Source organism: Falco naumanni, chromosome 4 (assembly GCF_017639655.2).
Source record: "Falco naumanni isolate bFalNau1 chromosome 4, bFalNau1.pat, whole genome shotgun sequence".
Classification (NCBI taxonomy): Eukaryota; Metazoa; Chordata; class Aves; order Falconiformes; family Falconidae; genus Falco; species Falco naumanni.
Genome location: NC_054057.1, coordinates 58,023,018 through 58,046,510, shown reverse-complemented (window position 1 = coordinate 58,046,510; position 23,493 = coordinate 58,023,018). Strand labels below are relative to the sequence as shown.

At 41.8% G+C, this 23,493-nt stretch overlaps 1 protein-coding gene across 3 annotated transcripts in view; it reads left to right on the top strand.

Moving 5' to 3' along the window:
* Window positions 1-23,493, top strand: part of CRHR2 (corticotropin releasing hormone receptor 2) — a 160,255-nt gene that overhangs the window by 65,254 nt on the left and 71,508 nt on the right. For all 3 annotated transcript variants that reach the window (XM_040593089.1, XM_040593090.1, XM_040593091.1), the window contains one exon: window positions 19,486-19,571. In XM_040593089.1, coding sequence (XP_040449023.1) covers window positions 19,486-19,571 — 86 coding nt within the window. Of the gene's footprint in view, window positions 1-19,485; window positions 19,572-23,493 lie in introns of those variants that run through there.

Here is a 23,493-nt window from a genome sequence, read left to right as displayed (position 1 = left end):
GTTGTTGACTGTTACAGATGTGCCTAGTGTAGCTCAGTTTAGTACTAATGACATCAAAGGTGTAAGAGCAGAACCATCAGTTTCTGCTGCCCTACTCCAGCCAAGACTAAGAGGCAGAGATGTCAGTGCTTGGGTACCCTACTGCCATCCCACTGCCCGGTTCGCCTTGGTTATGTTCCCGTCCCTTCTCTGTAAATGTTCCCTACAGTCATGATTCTCAAATAGCTGTTTCAGTAGTGATCTCTGACTGTGTTTTAAACCATGTGTAAATGTTTTTAAATCAACACGTGGTCCATAGCACAATACCCTAACTGGTTTTCAGTCTCAGAAAACAATCGGGGTTTGGTGTGCTGACTCAAAGACATTTTTATCTCTTAACAGCTTTGTGATGTCATATGGAGAAATTGTCTCTGCCTGCAAAACATATCCTTTCCCAAAATAGAGACACAAGACTAAACTGACTTGGGTTTTTTACCTGAAATTCTGTCTTGGTTGTCTGTCTTCAAAAGATTTCAAAGTTGATCCTCCTTCATTGAAACAAGCTCACTGATCTGTAGTAATTATCTTCATTCCCCACAAATATTTTTAAACTTTCATGGAGTTTCTGATATCATGTGCTTTCTAACATGGTCCTTAAAGTTCCACAGTGCTGTGAAAACTTTATGTATGTTTCTGCCTTCTCTGACTTAGCTCCAAAGATGAGGCTTTCAGTTTTCAGATAGTCTGGTGCCATCAGATGACTGGAGGTGTCATGGTACAGTCCCTTGACAAGCTTTCCTTCGCATACTGCTCTCCATTCAACAGATCTTGAGAAACTTCAGTCTTCAGTATTTCAGCAGCATTTTTGAAGATACTTCCCTCACAGTTATGACAACGGAGGTTGTCTCTTTATGCTGCTGTTTCACAAGGTGTTGGTAAAGGGCAGGTGGTGAAGCCCTTGCTTGTTAGCATTTATTTCCCCTTTAACTAAGTAGGATTCTCCTAAAGGCACTCTGAATGTCACTGCAGGAACTACCACTGACATGTAACTGCATGAACTGCTCACTTCTGTTGATCCAGATGTTTCATCTGGTTAGAGAATGAAGAAATGTTTAGAAATCTGCAACAGTTAAGGATGTGTTAGTGTACTATGTGGCTCACACAGTCCTTCTACAAATGTATTATCTGTAAATCAGTGTTTAAGTTCTGAGATCGTTTATTTTGACAGATCATGAACGACAGTATATTTCAGGATAGAAGAATCCTGTAAGTGTAAGTAAGTGGTAAAAAGGGAGAACGTAGAAAGATTTGAAGGAGGATTTGTAAACTGACCATGGTCAACATACAATCAAGTAGCATTCTCTGCAGTCTGAGGCACTCTGTGAATAGTTTTCATAAATTATTTTCAATACTAAGGTAACAGAGGCCCTTGAAGTAATTGGTATATGTGTACTGCACTGTAAATCTATTTAAACAGAGATAATGAGCTATATTCTTCTCTTAGACTGAACTAAATCCTGAGTAATTCCCTGAAGCTAAACGTTTCTTCCTATCATATTATGGATGTACGATCATGTAACAGCTAATTATAACGATTAACTGAATTTCACAGATGATGACCAGAAGAAACTGTTATATGATGTATATTGTATCTCTTTCATGTTTCAAAAATAATGAGAACAAATTTTGGTTAACATTGCACTCTCATTAGAAAGTCTGCTACCCTTCTATTGATTGATCCAAAGATAAATCGGTGTGCACAGGAAAGGAAAAGACATTTTACCCTAAACACTTCATATGTAATTACAAAAAGAGTCTTCTATTTATATAGATTTAGATTCTATTCTAAGAGGAGAAGAGTTAAAGGGTAGTGCATCGAATGATCTCATTTTACATGATATAATTAAGGCCAGACAGTTGAGATGAAAAAAGTTCTTGGTAATGATTTCCTTTAAAAAAATCTTTAATGGGAACTATTCCAGGATGTTTTAACTGTGTGACGGTAGAGTTGTCTTTTCCTCACTTGTGTTTCATTTGAGAAGTGTTATGCAGCAAATCTCCCTTTCTAACTTACGGCAGGTGAAATGAGGGTTCAGCTGTGAAACTCCCTAATCTACATTTCTGTTATGAAAGGGTTAAGCCTGGCTTTTACATGAGCGTAAGGAGCACTTATGCAAAAGCCATCCTTCCCTTGGTGTGCTTGCTGTGATCATCCTTCTTTGGGAATGCAGGTTTGCTCCATGTGTGTGTTTGATGGAGGCTAACGGCAACTCAGTCCTGGAACCACTGTGTTTGTCATTAGTTGTGATCTGTGACTGTATCTTTTAATTATGCTTTTTGCAGTCTTCTCACTGTCTGGCTTGGACCCTGCACCCTACCTCCAGTTTCTTCTTATTATACTGTTTCTTCATAACCTTAGCTCATAGAAGCTTAGGAAATGGTTTGTTTTCAATTTCTATCTAGTTCCTTGTAGTCATGGAACTGTGTGGTGAATTAATCAAAGGGAATAGTGTTCTTTGCCTTTGGTGTTACCAGTGTTGGACACAGAGTATTACCAACCTTCACTAGACACTTCAGTACCTGCAGGTGACACACAACTGACTCTGGGAAGTTTGCATAGTGTTACCTATTACACGTTCTTTTCTGCTGGGTGATTGAGCTAATTCCAGTGGTGAGCAAGGACCCATATCAGTGCCTGTTTAGAGTGTCTTATCTTCCATCACAGGTTTGGGAGCACAATTTCCATTCTCACTGTATGCAAATTCATACCCCTGTTTACTACAAGTTCCCAAAACTTCCCTTGCCATGGAGTGTCTGTTGCCTTTTGGTACTAAAAGGCTGCCCAGATGCCTTTTTTTATTACCTTGACTGGTGCTGGGAGAGAAATATGAGGACATCTTCTCCACAGAGTAGCCATAGTCTTTCCCCGAGGCAGGCTTCCACCCATAGGTAGTTTGCATTCAGGGGATTGAATGCACTACACCGTTATAAGGATGGCTCTTGACCTGGTTTGAAATCCTGATCCTTTTAATGGTCGGGCTTTATGAAGTGTTACAGTTAAAAAGGTGCGTTGCCATACTGTGTCTGCCAGGCTACGGTGAACCCCAAACCACGCAGAATGGATCAGAGATGGCCTGCTGATCGTTTCTAGTTGCAATGAGCTCAGGCTCTGAAGACTTATCAGAGAGCTTAGCCAAGAAATGAAGCTGGAAAAATGCTTTTCTTAGACTGTCACAGCATGTGCTGACAGCACCCATTATGTGTTATAAAATTAGAAGAGATTTGAAAATCCCTTTTCTCCCTCCCATGCCATTTCAAACCCCCAAAGAGACAATAATTATCAGGTGATAAGAAAGCACCTTCCCACATAACAGCAGGTTTTCCAAATGAGCAATGTGTTGTATTAATAAGGTTATGTCAGGGGAACAGCCTCTTTTCCACTGCCTCAGCTTCTGCTGGCTATTCATGGTCTTCCTGGCCAGTATGTGATCACTTGGCTCCTTGGCACAGGGGGGTTTCTTGCGAGGAAAAAGGTCACTTCTGTGTGGGCTGGGAGATGTCTTAGGAAGCTGGACTGAAACAGAGACCAAGGAGCACTGCAGACAGTTCCATCTTGCTCTCAGAGTGCCAGATGCTATCTTTGATCTGCCTTTTCTGATTCATAAGGTGATGTGTGCATGAAAGCAACCGTTACAGAACAATACGGTCCTTCACAGTTCACTCTGAAAATTAATCTCATACTTTTTCTCTTCCTTTTTGATATCACTTGCAAACCAAATTTCCTGGTTTCTGTCCAATACTAGCATACATTAGCTGAAATATTATTTCTCTCATGTTTCTGAACTCACTTTAGGTTTTGACACATGCTGTCCTGGAGGAAAGGATCGGTACATGTCTCACGTTTCATGCTACATTTTGTGAAAGCATGCAAATACAGCAGTGTTTACAGCAATGGAAGGAGTAACATAAAGTGTAGGAAGGGGAGCCCTGGGTGGTTCAAGCAGTTGGTGGACTTTCAGATTCAGGCTCTAACAAGTAGACACATTAGCAATGTAGCACATAGCATATCTACAAAGTTAGCTAATGCCTGCCGGCCTTCTCACCAGATAAACCATCTTTGGATACAGTGTCCATAGCAGTGCTGTGCTCGGTCTATGTTATTTATTCAATAAAAAACTTTCAGCACTAGTTTCAAAGATAGAATGAGGAAAACTAATAGACAGGGAGGCAAGACTGGAGCTCAAGCCCAGTGCTCTTTAAGGTAATTTCTTTAATGGAAGTTTCCTCTTCTTCTTTGTGACCATTTAAGAAAGAAGATCTGAGCTGAGTGTTGCTTTTCTCCTGTCAAGTGTTTTCAGGCAGTTGTTTATAAACCTTATTCTGCTCCTCAGGTGGAAGAGGAGTGTGTTTAGAGAGAGAGAGGCAATCAACAGAAATGCTATTATTAGCTGTAATAGGACTTTAGGATTTAGAATTATAATTGTATTTCCCTGTGTCTGCAGGGACTTTTCTTTCTGATCTCCAACAAACCTAATCTGTGATGGCCTAAAGAAGCTATATATAACCTGTCACATCAGCAGTCGTCTCCCCAATCAAAATTCAGGCTTTTGGTGTTGCTGAATATTTTGCTTATCCTACAAAGTAGTATGATTAGGGGTGAATTTGTATTAAGAAGAATCAAGTTGACTTCACAGAAATTGTGAGAACTTGCCCATTCTTCTCCCCTTTTTGAAGTTGTATTTTTAGAGGAATTGTGGCTCGGCAAAATGGGCTTTTATCTGCCAAGAAGCATCTGGAATTTTGATGCTCTTGCATCAGGTTTAGTTATGAAAGCTGGCAGGCATGACTTTGGCAATGGTCATCTGTCTTATGCTTGCAGTCTTTTTTTTTTTGTCTTGCAGACAATCTTTTTCTTCTCTGCACTCCCCTGCTAGATATTTAGGCTTGAGGAAGACATGGTGCTTTCTGGCAACCAAACACAGCATAAGCTGACAGTAGTGTATGTTGTGGTTTTGTCCAGACTTCTTAAGGCATGCTAGTGTGACAGGGTTTGTCTGAATCATCCTGTAAGACTGTAATTTTCTAAAAGGCAGTGATTCTTATAAAATGCTGGATCTATGATCTGGACAAGAGTTTGACATGAAAAAAACAGCCAACAAAAAAACCCGCCTGTAAATCTGAACAACCATTCAGGTTCCTGATGGACATTACTGTGGTAGAAAAAAAAAAAAACAAACCCAACAACCTAGTGCTGACTGTGATAATCGGGTTTTGTAGATCCTCGTGATGTTTTAGCAAGACTCATTCATTCCCTGTCGTGTGTGTTATCTTTCCGTGTGTACCTGGGTTGCTTTTATTTTCTGAAAGCCCTTGTCTCTCCTGTGTGCTGCTTTCCTCTTACAGCCTCTGCTGTTGTACTGGAGGTTTCATCTGAATTCCATGTCAAAAGGTATTTGAACCTTACCAGACAAATACCACATGAGCGGGCACATCTTGAAATCCAGTGCCATCTCTAGCCACCACATCCTCTTTTTCTCAACCACCTTTCTCATTAGTTTTTTGCAGAGCTCTGAGACCAGGTCGGGATTCCCAATGAATATTGACTCTATGCTCTATCATGAACCATTCATACAGCTGCTGTACTTTGCTTATGTGATTGCAACTCACATTTCATAAGGTCACCAATTTCCTGAATAAATTCCAGGCTCTGTGAGAAGAACATTGCTCCCCATGTTCCCACTTAGCTCAGCAGAAATTAAACCAGAGGGAAGCTGCACACAGGGACTCATTTACCTCAACAGGCTGTACAAATTGTCTTCTCCAGTCATCTGTCCTAGGAGAACTCGAGCCTCAGGCTCCTTCCCCCTCTCTCCCACTATTGTGTTAATCAGATCATAGTGCTTCTCAATTCCACAGTGCTTTCCTACAGGTAATAAAGTACAGTTACACCTCTCATTGTCATTGCCATCTCTCTGTGTGTTCAGTAATTATGGCAAGTGACTAATTGAATTCTGAATTTCAACTAAGAGGCAATTACTATAAAGATCAAACATCATTATCAGCCTGTGCCCTGACAGCCCTCCGGAAGGGGGTTAGGCGGGGAGTTTTATAGCTCTGTGCTCTCCTAGTTATCAGGCTGAGAAACAAATTGTGCTGCAGCCCTGGTTAATGACTTACCTCCTCCAATTTTAGTGCGTTGCAGAAACCCGCTACCACTTCAAAACAATGGGAAAATTAATGATCTGTAGGACTAACCACAAGTGAGACCCTTTCCTTAGCTACACCTTTCTCACTCATGTGTTTCTTAGGTACCTATGTAGGTGGAAGTTCCCACATGTTCTGGGCCATAGTAATTATATAAAACAACTAATTCCTATATTATATATAAAATAATAAAAAATCCTAGTAATTTGTTCATGATCCATACAAACACCAGTTGGATGATTGCCTATGTTTCTTAAAACAATTGCATCGTACAGACTCAAGTGAGTGAATTCTTTAAAACTACGTAGGAGTAATTGTTCCACATCAAATTACAGGCCCATCTAGGCCAATATTTTGTTTAGCCCAGACACCTAAATTTAGTTGTCTGTATGAAGGTGCTTTTACGTGGTTTAGGTGATTAAGTTCACTCCTATTGTCAATGGAATTATAGCATCCTAGGATTGCTTAGATTGGAAAAGACCTTTAAGATCATAAGAGTCCAAACATTAATCTAACACTGCCAAGGCCACCACTAAAAACTGTCCTTAAGCCACATCTAGGTGTCATTTAAATACCTCCAGGGATGGTGACTCAACCACTTCCCTGAGTAGCCTGTTCCAAAGCTTCACTGCACTTTCAGTGAAGAAATTTTCCTTATGTCGAATCTAAACCTTCCCTGGGGCAACTTGAGACCATTTCCTCTTGTCCTATCCCTTGCTACTTGGGAGAAGAGACTGATTGCCACCTCACTACACCCTCCTTTCAGGCAGCTGTAGAGAGCTATAGGGTCTCCCTGGAGCCTTCTTTGCTCCAGGCTAAACCACCCCAGTTCCCTCAGCGGCTCCTCATCAGCCTTGTGCTCCAGCCCCTTCCCCAGCTCTGTTGCCCTTCTCTGGACACGCTCCGGCACCTCAGTCTGTTGTAGTGAGGGGCCCAAAGCTGAACACAGGGTTTGAGGTGCAACCTCACCAGTACCGATTACAAGGGGATGATCGCTTCCCTGGTCCTGCTGGCCACACCATTTCTGGTACAGGCCAGGATGCTATTGGCCTTCTTGGCCGCCTGGGCACACTGCTGGCTCATGTTCAGCTGGGTGCTGACCAGCACCCCCAGGTCCTTTTCTGCCAGGCAGCTTTCCGGCCACTCTTCCCCATGCCTGTTGCATTGTGTGGGGTTATTGTGACCCAGGTGCAGGACCCAGCACTGAGACTTGTTGAAACTCATACAATTGGCCTTGGCCCATCAGCCCAGCCTGCCCAGATCCCTCTGCAGAGCCTTCCTACCCTCAAGCAAATCAACACTCCCACCCAACTTTGTGTAATCTGCAAACTTACTGAGGGCGTACTCAATTCCCCTTGTCCACATCATTGACAAAGGTATTAAACAGGACTGGCCCCAGCACTCAGCCCTGGGGAACACCACTTGTGACTGACCAATAGGCGTGTAGTCAATGGAAGAGCAGCTCAGCTCCATAAAGTGAATGGCCACTGATCAGCTGAATCTGTCTAGACTGTGCTAGCTGCTATAATTAGCGGTCAATTCACTTGCTTAAACTTGAGAACCTGGCACTATTTGGGTGGCCTGGACTGAGTGGATGCCATGGACACCATGGGCCATCTCCAATAGTACTAGCTGTCTGTCTAGCAGCATGTACATTACAACCTTCAGTTACATATGAGCATTGTTAAAGGAAAAATTCACGCAGCCGTGGGTACCACTAGGGTTGCTGTAATCACAACTCAGAGTTGGGCCACCACCTCAGTGAGCAGCAGAGAACAAAGGGTTGTAGAGCACAGTTTACATACACTTATCAAATCATTAGTCAATGTCTGAAGTTTTTAGAAGTTTTGTTTGGTCTTGTCAGTTCTGCAAATCCATCACCTGACTTCCAGCTGATTCATCTTTTCAGTTCCAGTCTCTGCCTCTGTTCCAAGCTCCTCCTTGGATCATGATCTTCTTCGTACCTGCTTTAACTCACACCATCCTTCAAGCACACTTAGTCTTTGAACAAGCAATTCCTATTGACATATACTATTTTTTTCTAAAAACACGTGTGTTTCTGAGAGCACTTGTGTATACAATTGATCATCTATTGTTTTTCTATTCTCCTACTGATTAACTTGTCTAAGCATTAAACCAGTCTTGGATTAGGGCTATACAAGGGACGAGGCCTGGTTCTGCCACTTAGCAGCTTCAGCACTTTAAATTTCTTAATTCAAAATACATTTTCTTTAACAAGTATCTGTATCATGACATCAGAATTTCTATATCTTAAGCTCAGTTTCATCTGTAGAGAGGGACATAAGAGTAAGACAAGCATGACCAAAGACTGCTCTCGTGTGCTGCTTTAGTTTCCAGCAATCCCAGTTTCTGGGGCTTGCTGAACTAGAAGCAATCTCTGCGCATGTGAAATGACTGACAAATGTTTCATCTTTCTTGTGTGTGATACTTGGCTGTTCGGCAAGTATTAGTTTGAATAGGTGTGTATGGAAATGTTAAGCACAGCATGAATTCAGACTTATGTTTTCCAACAGTTTTTTTGGGAGTCAAATTCTGGTTTCTGTTCAGCTAGAATGAAGAGGTTTGTGGGTTTTTTGCTCCCCTCCCCCCTTTTTTTTTAATGTCCTGAAAACCAGGTGAAGGGAAAAGGTGATAACCTGAGGAATAGTTCAATACCAATTGCTTCATAATGTCCCTCTTTTTTCTTTCTGCTTAAAAATAAATTCAGGTCTGAGTTGAAAACCATTGGATACTATGTACATTCACATTTGTGTATGTGCTGTCTTAGGGAATTAGCTGCAAAGTGCAAATAACCTTGGGAAGTTGCAGACTCGTCTTGCGTCTTCATCTCAAGTTCAGCACAGTAACACAATACAGAGGAAAGTAACCTCCATTTGTTTCAGAATTATTAACTTTGCAAGCCATTACAGAGTATACTTCTAATTTTAGGAGCTGCAGCACTTTTTGACAGACACTGAAAAGAAGGGATTATTTCCCTTTTTACCTTTCTTTGGTGCTCCTGACACATGGGCCAAACTCTGTCATGTCAATCGGTATGAGGGAAAAACTGTGCACTGCATGTTTATGAAAGTGGGATTAACTGACCATTTGTCAAATGTTCGTGATCCAGTCCAGTTGTCTTTCTCTCTCCATGTTTCTTGGTGTTCCCTGAGCTGTTTCTGTATCAGCACTGTCCTGACATTTCAGAACAAGAGTTTTCTTAATCACAAGCCATGAAATAATTTCCTAAGGAAATTAATAGTAAATAGAGATAATAATTACATAAATTAATAGTAACGTTGCTTTGCTGAATGATTAATAGAAGGGTTATAACTGGAGCTGTAAGGACATGTGACAAAGAAAGCAGCTTCCAGGATAATTCCCCAATCATCCTTCTGAAGAGCAATTGTTTTGGGAAAGGGCAGCCATCTGGGGATTTCCTGCTACTGACTACACCTCAATCCTGAAACAATTCAAAACAAAGCTGTGAAAAAACAGAATATTCACTCTAAAAGAGATGCATGTTATGGAATAGTTTTTGATAACCCTGGAAGAATTAAAAGAGTGAAAAATCTTGCAAGAATTTGTGGTTTTATTTCCTGAGGTAAACTGTGTGGGGTTGACGTGAAAGGGATTAGAAAGTCAAACAGAATATATAGTTTTGTGTATAGTTTTATATTAGCAAATAATTCATTGAAAGTTAAAAAGAGCCATTTTTCTGACAGTTTTGAACAAATGAGTCTGGGATCTTTCTTAAGGTGCTGAATTGGCAATGCTGGATGCCAGGCAGCCCCTGCCTAGGGCAAGGGTGACCTGCTGAGCACAGTGGAGATACATCAGAAGCAGAAACTGTGGATTGGGACCTACTTAAGTCAGTCATAGGAGTGTGGAGAAAAGTAGGGGCACAGAGGCCAGGCTGTGGGTCCTGGAATCAGCTGTTGTTAAGAAGGTGAAAGCATAGCCCAAAATCTAGCCACAGCTCAGCAGTGAGGTCCATCTCAGAAATGAGAAGCAAGAGAACAGCTGGCTGGTCCAGGAAGGAGATGCATATGGGATCCAGATTTCAGCAGTATTTGCAGTGAGCCAGGCATAACACCAAGTAGGTTCCTAGCTGATCTGTCTAGGAGGAAGCCAGAGGCTGCCTGGAAAAGATTTAATAAAATTAATTCTTGGACTGCAGCACTTAGGTGAAAGATAAGAGATGGAGAAAGAGGTACAGACAAACAGAACTGTATACCTCAGATGTCCTTTTATACTCCTGTAGTGTATAGCTTCAGCTTGTCTAAGGAAAGTTACATTCAGAAGTGCTGTGTACATAAATTAGATGGTCTGTGTAAGACTGGACACAGAGGTGTGGGCAAGACTATAATCTTTATCAATATGCTTAATGGAGTATGCCTTGGGCTAGAAATCCAGAGAAATGTTTTTCTAAACTGAAGAAGCCTGGAGGACTTCTAAACTTCTGAAAGGTTATGTTCCTGCCTTTCCTTTTGACATGTTATATGACCTGAGTGATTCACTTGAGCTTTTTAGCAGATAGGAAATCGATACAGAAAATGAGTGTAATTGGACTGCTTGAGCTTCTCATAAAGTGTTTTAGGACTCCTTGGCCAAGGAAAACAGTAGAAAGCTGAGCAAAGTTTGTTACATGCTTGAAAGCCTGAAGAAACATCAGATTGGTGAGCTAGACAGAGCTGAGGTAAAGAATATTTTTCTAAAGGAACATTTCTTGCCTAAAGTATTATTTGTCTGCCTTCCAGGACTCCCCTATAAATGCATTATAACCCTACATGAATGTCACAAAAACCCTAACCAAACCATGAGCTCTAAGAATCTATCTTTGCACAAAGCTTGGCTTTCAGGATGATGTTGGCTGATATACAAAGTAATAAGCATTGTTGGATAACTGTTCTTTCCTCTCCTTATTTTTGTTTGAATATCCCTCATTCACAAATAAAGTATGTGAAGAGAGATTTTTTCTTTTCAATTGCATGGACGCCTGACTGCTGTTACAATTATACCACTGTCACTTACAATTTCTAGAAATACAAGCAGTGTACTGGTGCATTGTGAATCCTACCTGGCTGTAGCTTGTCGCTGCAACATTCTGGAGACCCACCAAATGGAAAGGATGGCACATGAATAAATAATTTATAGCTGCATGATTCAGCCCCTATTTTTAGAGGCTTGCTCTTTTTCTGAGACTTTGAAAAAGGGCTAAGAATCGTATACACATGAAGTGATGTATTCTTTATGAAGGTTTTTTTTCTGTCTCATTTGATATGAATCCTGTGAAATCTAAGCAGCCAATCTAAGGAATTTATATCATGGAATTCCTGTTGGATTTACTGGGGATCATGGTGGATAAGTACCCAAGAGAAAAATTTTTGCTTAATACCAAGCAAAATGTCTTATTTTGAACATTAAATGCCTAAAAATTATTTGGAGGAAACACTGGGAAAATCTTGCAATATCCCAGTGATTAGGACATTCTGAAAGAAAGGAATCAATTGAACTGGGTTCAAGTTGCTCTTGAAGTCTAACAGTGGAAGGACCAGAGTTGAAGTACTCCATGTTGTGAGTAACTTATGAGCTATAATGTTAAACACTGGAATATTGTATTTTGTTTTGTTTTACTCCTGTGTTGTTTGAATTTTTCTTTTTTTTTTTTTTTTTCTTTTGGGCTGGTAAAATCTGAACGAGTTTTACCAAACTTAACAAGTTATTCTTGATGCCTCAAAACTCTGTGTTTCAAAAATTATTTATTCAGTTCAGAAAATGTCATCCAGCTTTAAGCCTGGGACTGAGGCAAGACAGGTTTTCTCCACTGTCTCTTCTGATTTTAAAGGCCAGCATTTCACAGAACCTACTTTAATATTGCACACCTAAGGAAAAAAACCTCACTTATTTGTGCTTGCTTTCCATTAACAAACTTAGCAAAATGGTGCTGGGGGGACCATTGCCTGGCTCTGCTGTGTCCTGAAGCCGTTGTAGGAAGGGACTGGTACGATGTGCAGAACAAGGCTCGTTGCATGTTGATATTCTAAAATTACAAGACTGAACTCTGCCTGTGGTAAATATGCAGGCCTAACCTGCCCTGAAAAGGAAGGCAAGTTACTCAACTTGGTCAGAGGGCGAAGAGGCAAAAAGAGTTCAATAGTTGTCTTAAAAAGGATGAAGGGAGGGGATGATTTAGGATATCAGCAAAAAAATTCCCGGTGGAGAGATTTAACAGACTGTCTGAAATAGATTTACAAAGCAATTACTAGAAGTTCTTGCGGCTTACACTTTTTAAGCTGAACTGAACAAATCCTGTTGGTAGGGAGATGGACATGACCCACTGTGCTCTTTCAGTCGTTTGCTGCATCTGTGATTCTCCAAGATTGCCACAGTCACTGCTAACTCCACTTTCCAATTCTTTGTACTTTCCAGGGAGTTTGTTCAGTGGGGGATCTTGGTTTTCTGGTTGATGGACCCTTCATTTCAGCCTGGCTGACAGCTACCAGGTCAGCAAGCTGTCAAAGCAGTCAGATACCCTTAGCTGTGCAGAGCTCAGAACTTACACAGACTGTGTTTTATTTATTCATTTGCGTATTTATTCCCTTCATTCCAGTACCAGATGAATTTGTCTCAAGATTATAGGGCCACTATGTGTGCGTGGGATCCAGGACAAAAGGCATAAATAGTTTGAGAAGGCAGATTTCCATTTTAATGATGACCAAAAATGTAAACCTTGTTGCAAAGTCATCTACATGAGACACAGCAAAATGATTAAAATATGTTTCAAAACCAGCTTAGTTCCAGTTGTCAAGGACAAGATCCATTAGAGTAGTGCTTGCACACAGCGTCTGGAATTGTCTTTCACCCAGTAATGACTGGAAGGATGTGGTTAACTTCCTGCTGGGAATTACATCCACTTACGTTTACCCTGTGCTTCTGTCTCTTGTTTGCTTTGTGCTTTTAATGGACTTCTACTGACTAAATACAAGCCTGCCACCAGGCTAATCTATACAGATTGTGTTACCGCTACCTAAAAGGCTATATGTTCTTTAACAGGGTCAATAAAATAAAATAAATAAATAGAAAAGTCACTCATCAAATGCTCCTCTTTGCATATTCCATTCGGAAATGCAACATCATCTGCTGTTAGAAATGAAATTACGGTCAACGTTTTACCTCTCAAACTGATGTAAAACATGGAACTTAAGCTGTTTTTAAAGTTGTTCCAGGGGATAATAGTGTTCTGTTAATCACAGAATCACAAGATGATTATGGTTGGAAGGGACCTCTGGAGACCATCTGGTCCAACCCCTCTGCTCAAGCAAGGCCAGCTAGAGCTGACTGCACAGGACCATGTCCAGACAGCTTTTAAACATCTCCAAAGAGGGAGACACCACAACTTCCCTGGGCAACCTGTGCCAGTGCTCAGTCACCCCCACAATAGAAAAGTGCTCCCTGATATTCAGATCCGGACACAGTACTCCAGAGGTGGCTTCATCAGCACTGAGTAGAGGAGAAGGATCACGTCCCTTGACCTGCTGGCAATGCTTTACCTAATGCAGACCTGGCTACCATCTGCCTTCTTTCCAGCTGGGTGGTCCCACCGTATACCAGTGCATGGTGTTGTTCTTTCTCATGTGCAGGACTTTGAAATTCCTCTTGCTGAACTTCACGAGGTTCTTATCAGTCCATTTCTTCAGCCTGTCAAAGTCCCTCTGGATGGCAGCATGACCCTCTGGCATTATCAGCTGCTCTCCCCAGTTCAGTATTGTTTGCAGACTTCCTTGAAAGTACACACTTCCCCGTCATCCAAATTGTTAATAAAGGTGTTAAGCAGGACCAGATCCAGTATTGATCTTTGGGATGCACTGCTAGTCACTGGCCTCCAACTAGACTTTGCGCCACTGACCACCGCCCTCTGGGCCTGGCCATTCAGAAGCTTTCAATCCACCTATTATTCAGCTTTTTTTACAAAAGTGCAGTTTTTGTAGCTGCTTTGCATTTGTTTATACCTCTGTCATCTAGTGTTATTGGTTGTCAGTATTTTGAATATAATCTTCATGTAAGCACTTGCAGTTTTGAAGCAGACGGTTACACTGAATGCTAAGACTTATCACAGTCATCCAAATTCATTGGTTTCTAAGTAGCAGAAAAATCACAGCTGGGATGACAAATATTGACGTTGCTGCTCCATTTGCTGTTTAGACACAGCACTGAGGTCTTTTTAGATGAAGCAGTAGCAGTGTTGTTAATAAAGTGTAACATATTGAGAAGAAATTAGTTTTGCATGAGTTTCGATGGCTAAAAGTCACACTACTGTTCTGGGATAAAGGTCCCTGAGCTTTTGTGAAAAACTGCTGCATCCCATGCAAGTTTTCCCAGAACCAGTCTTGTGATCCCAGTACTGAGTAGTAGGGATGTTGAAGAGGGTTATGGGCAAAGTTGTAAACAGAGTTTGGATGTGTGCCCCCTTATGAAACACCAGCTACCTGAGTGTGAGGAGTCCTTCAAAATGAACAAATAACTCTGTAAGCTTCTCTTGTGTCCTTCCATGTCAGGTCAATATCTTTATCCATTATTTTTGGTGTATGGGCTGTTTGGAGATAGATTGCTGAAATCTGGGTTGACCAGCTTCTCTTTATTTAAATAACAGATATGCTGGGGTTCCTTAAAGATCTTTTTAGCCCCAAAACCAGAGTTGTGATTATCATGCTCAGTTTTTGGTTAGATGCCAGGTTTTGGATAAATGCAACACTATTTTTCTTCTCTCTCCAAGGAGCTTTTGCTCTCCATCTGGAATGTCTCACTTGCTCTTAAATGATTATACTCAGCTAAGAAAAGATCAAGTTCTAGATAGTAATATGTGTGTGTATGTATATACAAACATACACGAGTGAGGCGTTCCTTTAGTTATTTGGTTGTTCCCTGACTTTATTCAGAGAAGTACCATAAAAAAATACACTGAGCTGGGCTTACCTTTCCCAAAAGCTGGAGTCGGGGAGATTTGGCACCATATGGCTAGCTGCAGTATCCTCACCACACTGCTTGTTCTGGGATGCTTCCCACAGCAGGTCGCTTCTGAGGACCCTGTGAAATCCGCAGTGATAGTTCCCTGCTCACTGAAGAGACTCCTTGGGCCTATTTAAGCTAAGAGTGAACAGTGAGACATTGCTAACAAAGACTGTATGAAGTGGGCTGGAACAGTTTTGTCCACTAGGACGCTTCGGCAGGCATTGCTTTTACAATAGCTTCAAAGAGTCCCTGGTCACGCTGTGGGTGGCTGGTTGTAAGGAACAGGGAGGGTTTCACTGTTCTATTCCTGACAATGCTTTGTTATAGTCATGCTCAGATCTTTTACCTACCTTTTTATGACGTGATACAAAGTTTTTCATAAGTGGAGATCCATTTTATATCACCTTAGAGCCCATGAGAACTGCAGATGTTGGTACTTTTACTGTCCCTGTGGATGGAGCTGAAATGTTGGCTGGTGTGTAGAATCAAGGTTTGGTGTTAGGCTGCCAAAACAGCAGCCACCACTACAGAGCAGGAGCAGCAGTGGAAGGTATTGCAGTCTGCTGTCTGAGGGGCTCTAACTGCTGCATTCGACTCCGGGAATACAGCCATTTCTGTCATCGGCTTTTTTGATACAATATGATATGACCAGCATGACTGAATCAGCCCTTAGAGGAAATATGAAAATGCATATGTTATGCTGGCTGGCCTGGAGGGGTTGAAATACATTTTCTGGAAGCTAGTGACCTGAGGGACAGTCTCAGCCCTGCCGGATATTTCTTTCTGTTCAGGGAGTTCCCTTTTACCTCCTTGCCTATCCCCTGGACTGATAGTTAAGCAGAAGCAATCAGGTGCCACAAATGTTGCTAAAAATCTACAACAGGAAACCAACATTTTAAAGTCAAAGAAGAGGCCATAGTCTGAAGTGTAGAAATGAAGCAGCTGCTTGCTGCTATGAAGAAGACTACGGTGATTATTTGAAGTTGTGATTATTTTATCCAGGGCCTTCTGTGCAGAGATACACAAGCGCATGCTGGAAGTTCAGCGCATGGCAGATGTGACTGGCTGTGGACGGAGTGAGCTTCTGTCCAGGGCATATGCAATTCATCCAATGTCCTCAAGAAATGCTAGGCTCGCTATGTGCCAGGGGGTTCATCAGTGCATGAACAAGAGCTGCTTCTTCCAGGTGCCTGCAGTGAGGCTCTTACTTTCTTTTATTACCTCCCTTGCTAAATCAGGTATTTCTCCTTTAAAGCACCAGGTAAAAGACCTGTATTATATTACTAAAATAGATACATGAAAATACATTCAGGATGATGGGAACTTGTTTCCACGTGGCTATTAGAACTAATGCTGTAAAGCATTTGGAAGAAAGAAAAAAGACGTTTGCTTTGGGATATAAATTACTTATGACTGCTAAGAGTTTAGAATGAGACGTTCCCAGAAGTCAGATCTACTTGCTGCTTTTGTTTCCGAGAAGTGGCTGATACTGGAGGAGATTCTGGACTAGAGAAATTCAGAGTTTGATTTTATTCTCCTCTTGTTCAGATATTCACCATGTAAGAGAACTGAGGTGACAGCTCATAAACCCAGATCACTGTTTCTCAGAGAACTGCTTTGATGTGGGTGATTTACAGGATTCCTGAATTTGCACTGAAAGATTGCTCAGAGGCACATTTCATGGCTCCTCATATTCTAAGTGTAGCAGTTAAACATCAAAATCGGGGTGGAACCGAATGGCATTCGGTACGCTGGACCTTGCTTTGCTGGCCGTGATCTGTTCTCTAATATTTCATTTGGACAATAAACATGAGGCACACATTCTTCTGAAAGGATTATTATAATGAGCAAGGAAGATGTAGTGCAGGGGACAGATGCATTGTGGCCTGATAAAGTAGAAGAAATGGTTTGTGATTTTTCACAGCCCTGCTGCAGTCCTGCCAGGTCATTTTCAGGAAGTCATGTACACACCTTTTACTTCTGTTTCTGTACTAAATGGAAATAGCAAAGAGAAGAGTAGAGGAAGAAATTAGCATGGATGGGGGAGCACTCCTAATACTAGCTTTCTTTTTCAGCTAAGAGAAATCCTTGAAGGGAGTTTTGGCGTGAAATGGGTCTTCTTTCCCTAGTTTTGATACTTTCCCTCTCTTTCACCCAACTTCAAGCTATTTTTGTTTTCTGTCAATTTCTCATCTGGAGAGAAATCAGAAGAGGAAGAGTCTTTTTTCCTTTTGCATGGATAAATACCTACTTAATTCAAATGCACCTTTCCCTCTCAGGTACTTCTGTAGCCCCAGTTGTACATTCTAAGAGTCTCACTGTGTTGATTGTGTCTGTGCTCTCTACACCTGAGCTGGAAATACACAGCGAGGGAAAGGATGAGCCAGAATGACTAAAACAAGGGTTTCATATGAGCTATCCCTGAAGTGGGATTCAACATCTGAGTAAGCACCAGTTTCCCACTCAGTGTCTGGAGAGTCAGATGTTTGCTACACAGACTCAAAATCAGCAACTGTTCTGCACAGAGAGCCTCAGCGCTGGCTGAAGAGGGGGGCAAACACAAGGGCTTTTAGGGATATAACTGTGATCCAACCACCTGAATTCCACTCAGACCTGGTCTCAGAGGAAGGGGGTAATAGATGACCCAAGAGACATTTAGCTTGAGATATTGAATAATAATAAACAGAACAGTGATGAAAGAAGTCTTATCACCTGCTTGCCCTTCAAGGGAAAATTGCACAAAAACAGTGCACAGAAATTGGCAGTCTATACCTGATTTTCCAGTAAGAAAGAGGGGGAAATGTGCAAATTTGCCTGTAACCTAGTGACAGAAATGGAAACTGAGGTCCTTAATCCTTAGCACAAGTTTCTGTAGTTGATCCAAATGTTACCAGTTGTTTTATTTTATTTTCTTTGGCCCTGTCACTCCAAAACAGAACAGTGAAAAAGTGCCAATAGACAGTAGTAAGATGAAATTCAGTGATCTGTATGGTTATGGTATAATCTGGAGCATCTAGGTGAACTGTTACTTGTTGCTTTCTATGTGGATTTTCCTCCTCTGTAACAACAAACACCTTCTGAAGTCTTTTTACCTTTTTCAAAGGCCACTGTCAACAGTACTTTTAGAAATATTGAATATGATGCTTTTGTGTGACATATTTTCATGACTGTTGGATGCTGAACTAGCACTAAATGACCATGGCAAAGGCCCAAGAAGAAATTGGGTAAAAGGCAGCAAGAACATTGTGATGAGTTCATTAGGAAGTTGTCTGTATGTGTCCTTTGGGCATCTTTCTGAATTTCCTGTTTTATTTTAATTCTGTTGTTTCTAAGACACAGTTCAAAATAAGCATGGAAAAAACTCTGTTGCTTGGGATTGGATGTACTTTTGACGAGTGGAGGAAGGTAGTTTGTACAGTACAACTGCATCATTTTCTCTCTGAGTTCTTGAGATGAAGAGGAGTGCTTGCCAGAAACTGAACTCCCCTCCTCACCCCCAATGTTACTAACACAGTCTGCAGAGCTCCTAAGGGTGACATTGCAATTGGACATGAAATCTCTCTGCTTCTATAAAGTAATCTATGATTTTCACTTAATGTTCTGGGAGAACTGGCACCTTGGAAAAACATCAGAAGTGGTTTCTTTTTTACAGACAGTGGGTGAACACATCGTAACCTGGGTGTACCCATTTCTGAAATCTTTTTCAGAGACGTTCTTGTGTGCCCTCCCCAGCCTGCCTGCCCCAGGGTTGGGAGATGTGGTTATCTTGCTCCTTCAGGTTCTTGAAAAAGTTTTACCAATAAAGTTGTTGCATAGGTAGACTAGAAAATCAGTATCTCTGGAAATGTTTCCCCTAGTTTACAGTGGAATGAATGGGAGGGAAGTAGAGCAATAAGTTTACCATACACATACTGTTCTCCTAGATGGAGCACGAAAGACCTAAACCTTTCTGCCCGCTTTTTAATACATCATTTAACATCTTTTTAGATGGCTATACTAATATTAAGCTTTCTCTTGCAACATTGTTCTCATACCTTTGTCGTCCTCTGAACCAATATGCTGTAAGAAAACATTATCAATCGTATCTTTAAATACTTTAGATGTGTTTATGTGCTTTATTTCTTCTCTTCTCTCCTCAACAGGCTGTTCTAGTCATCACAGAGGTGGGATAAGTTGATTTGCCTTGTGAAGAATCTGTTCTTTTAACCTTTTCTGAAATCTGTGAAATTGCTAGGATGTTTAAAGTCCAGCATAGAGTGTTCATCTGTCTTTTCTTTTGGTCCATGCCAGGAAATGCCTACAGAGAATGCCTGGGCAATGGGACATGGGCTTCCAAGATAAACTACTCCCAGTGTGAGCCTATTCTGGATGACAAGGTTTGTATTTTTCCCTGCATTCTTCTCAATGACATTTCTCAGCGTACATGAATGCAAAGTGAAGTTTAAGGTTAACATACTAATTTGGGACTTCTGAGACAGGTTCCATTTCTGTCTCTGCAACAAATGGTCCTTGTGAATTCAGGCAAATCACTTACCTTCTCTCCATATCCCCTAATCATATGTTTTTTTAAAAAGGATGCTTTATTGCACTCCGTTGCTGATGATGTATGCTTATGCAGATCCTTCCTAGCTTTGTTCAAAGCCTACAGATGCTACATTAAATGTTAGTAATAATAACAATAAGACCAAAAGCTTCTTTGCCACTGAAAAATAAGCTTTCACCAGCTGATTCTACCCTGTACCTATCAGTTCTGCGTTCTCATCAACAACTGGCTTTTCCAGATCCCAATGTCATTTCACCTTCAGTAAATATGTTAGAGGGCAGCAACAGAAAAATACATAAAAGCAGAGTCAGGTCCCAGCTGTCTTTAAAAGATTGAGCCAGTCTTGCATTATAGAGGAGTTTACATAATTAAATTAGCATAGAGGGTTAAGCTCCTTCAGAAAGGCTGCAAGTCATTATGCAAAGTCCTTTTCTTGTCAAACTTTCCTTGGAGGCAATTGTAGACATTCACCCTCACAGGTTTAAACCCTTAAGCCTTTCATGCCATGTTCTCTTTCTCTTCCTCCTGTTCTGAGCGCTATGGTGGGACACAAGCACACACAGACTTTGTGCTGTCTCTCTGCTGGGGGGACTTTCCCCTCTAAGAACCAAGGTGGAGCCCAGCAGCTCAGGCCTGTTTAAGTTTTGGGGTTCATTCCACTCATTCTGTCACTGGAGTTGTGCCATGCCAGTTGCAAAGAGAGAGGAGGAAGACAAGCTCTCACCTGCTGAAGGCTGCTTGCAGAGCTCATCCAGATTTAGTACTCGGAAACTGTCTGGACTAGTGCTGTACCCAAAACAGTCATGATGTGCTTTGGCTGTGGCCCAGCATCCATCCTGTGAGATCCATGTAGCTGCTGAATGTGGGCTTTGACAAGTGAATCAGAGAACAGATAACTACACACCAGCTGCTGAGGAAGGCCTGCTCTTACTCACTGGCTAGAGCAGTAGCCCACCTTCCCCCACCACACACACACACCCCTACATTTTTTAGAGGCTTCTAGAAAGTAAGAAACAGGTGCACCATAACATGACTGCCATCCAGAGGGTCTGATACGTGTTTGTGGTGGTCTAGCATAGTGGAGAGGCTCCCATAGCGATTTAAGCTGACCTAAGTTGGGACCAACCCAGTGCAGCCCCTCCTTATGTTTCTTTCCCACTTAAAATGAAAAACTATATTTTTGCTAGGTCATTTTTCGGATGAATCAGTTCCCTAAACTATTTTGTTGCACTGTTGGAGGAGCGCTGGGACCAGCGCAAGCAAAGGGGGTGAAAGTGTGGCTGCGGCTGAGGGAACAGCAGACCTCGGCAGCAGACCAGCTCCGACTGAAAGGGATTTGCACTTCTGTGAAGCCACCCTCTTAAAAATGAGCAAGAGATGGGGTGTATAGCAGCCAGTGCTGGTTTAGAGAATGGGGAACAGAACCAGGTGAAGACTCAAAATCTTTGGTGTGATTTAGCTGGCGTGGGAAACTGGGGCTGATAGTAGCAGTTTGCTGTACCAGCTCAGGAAAATGCTGCTGCATTTTAATGCCACTACGTGTTTGTCTGCATGACTTGAACAGTTGCTGTCTCTGCACAAGCAAATACAGAGGAGTTTTATTTGAAGAGGCTGGAGAAGTGTTGTGACTAGAGGACAGGATTATTTCCTTTACTCTGTTTTTGCTTCTAAAAACTTTGCAGCTATGGCGATAGCTTAAAACCTCTTAAATAGCATGTTCCTTAAACAGATGAAAGTGCAGATGTTCCCCCACCCTTGTTTGCAGAAGCTTAAAAACTCATTTATTAGATCTTTAAAGATTTGTGACAAGCTTTGCAAATATTAATATTTGAGAATATTTTTGAAATCTCTAATAATGCTCAGTGTTACAGATGAATACTTGGGTTGCTTCATGATCTCAAAAAAAAAAAAAAAAAAAAAAAAGAAAAGAAAAAAAGAATAATCCTCATGGATTTCCCTAATCCTCCATTTTGATTAAAGGTAAGATGCAAGCATACATGTGGGTCTATTGTTATTTAATGGCTGATCCTAGCAGATGCTAAGCATCAGCCAGGAGGTATGCCCTGTGTTTTGTGTTTATTGTTAATACAGAAAACAACACTACTTTCCAGCTTGGCCACTCACAGCCAGAGTGCTAAAGAATTACATGGTTTGACTTCAAATGCAGTGATTGATGCATGGGACAGGAACAGGACTTTTCAAGATCAACCCCAGTGCTACACGCTTTATAAGAGTGCCAGTAACGTCGCAAGGGAAATTTTAGGGGTTTTCAGCTGTGGGTCAGTCTTGGAGGGCATAAACTCGTGTAACACACATTCACTGGACTATCATTGCTTTACTTGTGGTCAAGACCTGTGGCTGTAGTTGGTAAAACTGCTCTGGGACTACTTTTCTCCTAGATTCCCACTTTGGCTGGGATCTAGTTGCCTGCATGTAGTTACACAGTGTAGTTTAAAATGTCCCAGTGTATGTCTGTGCATCTGGCAGGTGTGACACAGGCCTTCTGCAATACCTGTGTCCTTTAGCACAGCAACAGGAAGCCAGTCACCAGGACCAACTAGGAAGCACAGAGTCTCCCGAGTAGATCTCAAGGGGCACTAGTTGCCTCTGTAACTGGTTGGAGCCCTTGCTTCAGATACTGGTTCAGATGTTAGGTAGAAACCCAGATGTAGGTGTCCTAACGTCAGACTGCATCCCATCCTCTGAGCAACCAGTTAGCTCCTTCTCCAGGCACAGGAATCAGGTACAGAAATAATTTTGATCCAACTGGCTGTTTGATGGCATAACGTGCAAACAATGGGAAGCTTCTACTCAGCCTACAAGCTCCTGTGTCAAAGGGACCTTTGCTGCACCTGTCACAAATCTGTGCTGTTACAAAACAAATGAGAGTCCCAGGCAGCAAAAAAAAAAAAAAAAAAAAAAAAATCTCAACCTCCAAGAAGAGCTATAAATTAGGAACATTGGTCTTCTCTATGTGGCCTATGGCAGCTGGATATACATTTGGTTCTGCTAATGTTTTGAGGTGGCTTCAAGCTGTGTAGCTGAGTTAGCACCATGCTGGGCTTAAGTTAGTGTATCCTGCTTAGAAGCACAGCCACGTTAGCCACAGCTACCCAGCTCCCAGCTGTCCCCGACCAGGAACGCGGTGAATTCAGAGGCATCTTGGATGACAAAGATACTTCCCAGTTGCTTCTGAAAGTCTTTGGAGAGGAGTTATGGTGTCTTTCAACTGTACTGGTGATGAGGTCATCCTGGCAACAGGGAGAAATCTAGAGTAGCTGAACTGGGAATGGAGTGTAGAGCCTCACAGGGCGATCTGAGCTGTGAGCACTATAGGTCCTGTTAGAAGTTCTGTTAGAGGGAGAAAGATCCTTGTCATCTGGAGAGCTAAAAGAGCTGTCATTAGGTAGTTATTAGTTCAAATCATTAGCTGGTTTGGTTTGGACAGGTTAGCAGTCATGTCCTAGCTAAAGGAAAGGAAAAAGTCCTCGGGAGAGAATGACTCTGTCATTAGCCTGATATCTGGTTGCAGGGATCCCAGTGTGCCTTAGATTTGTAAAGCTGGTGCAGGTAAAGACATAAGCTGTGCTTCCTCAGCTTCCCTGGTAGAAGCTTGTTGGAAGACAGCTCTGCACTGCCTGATGTAACATGATTGTCATGCATAAGGTACGGCATGCAGGAGGTGATGTGACCTGCTGTGGTCTGGAAAGCAAGGCTAATAGTGTCCAGACCATCTTCCTTTCTGTCTCCTTTGT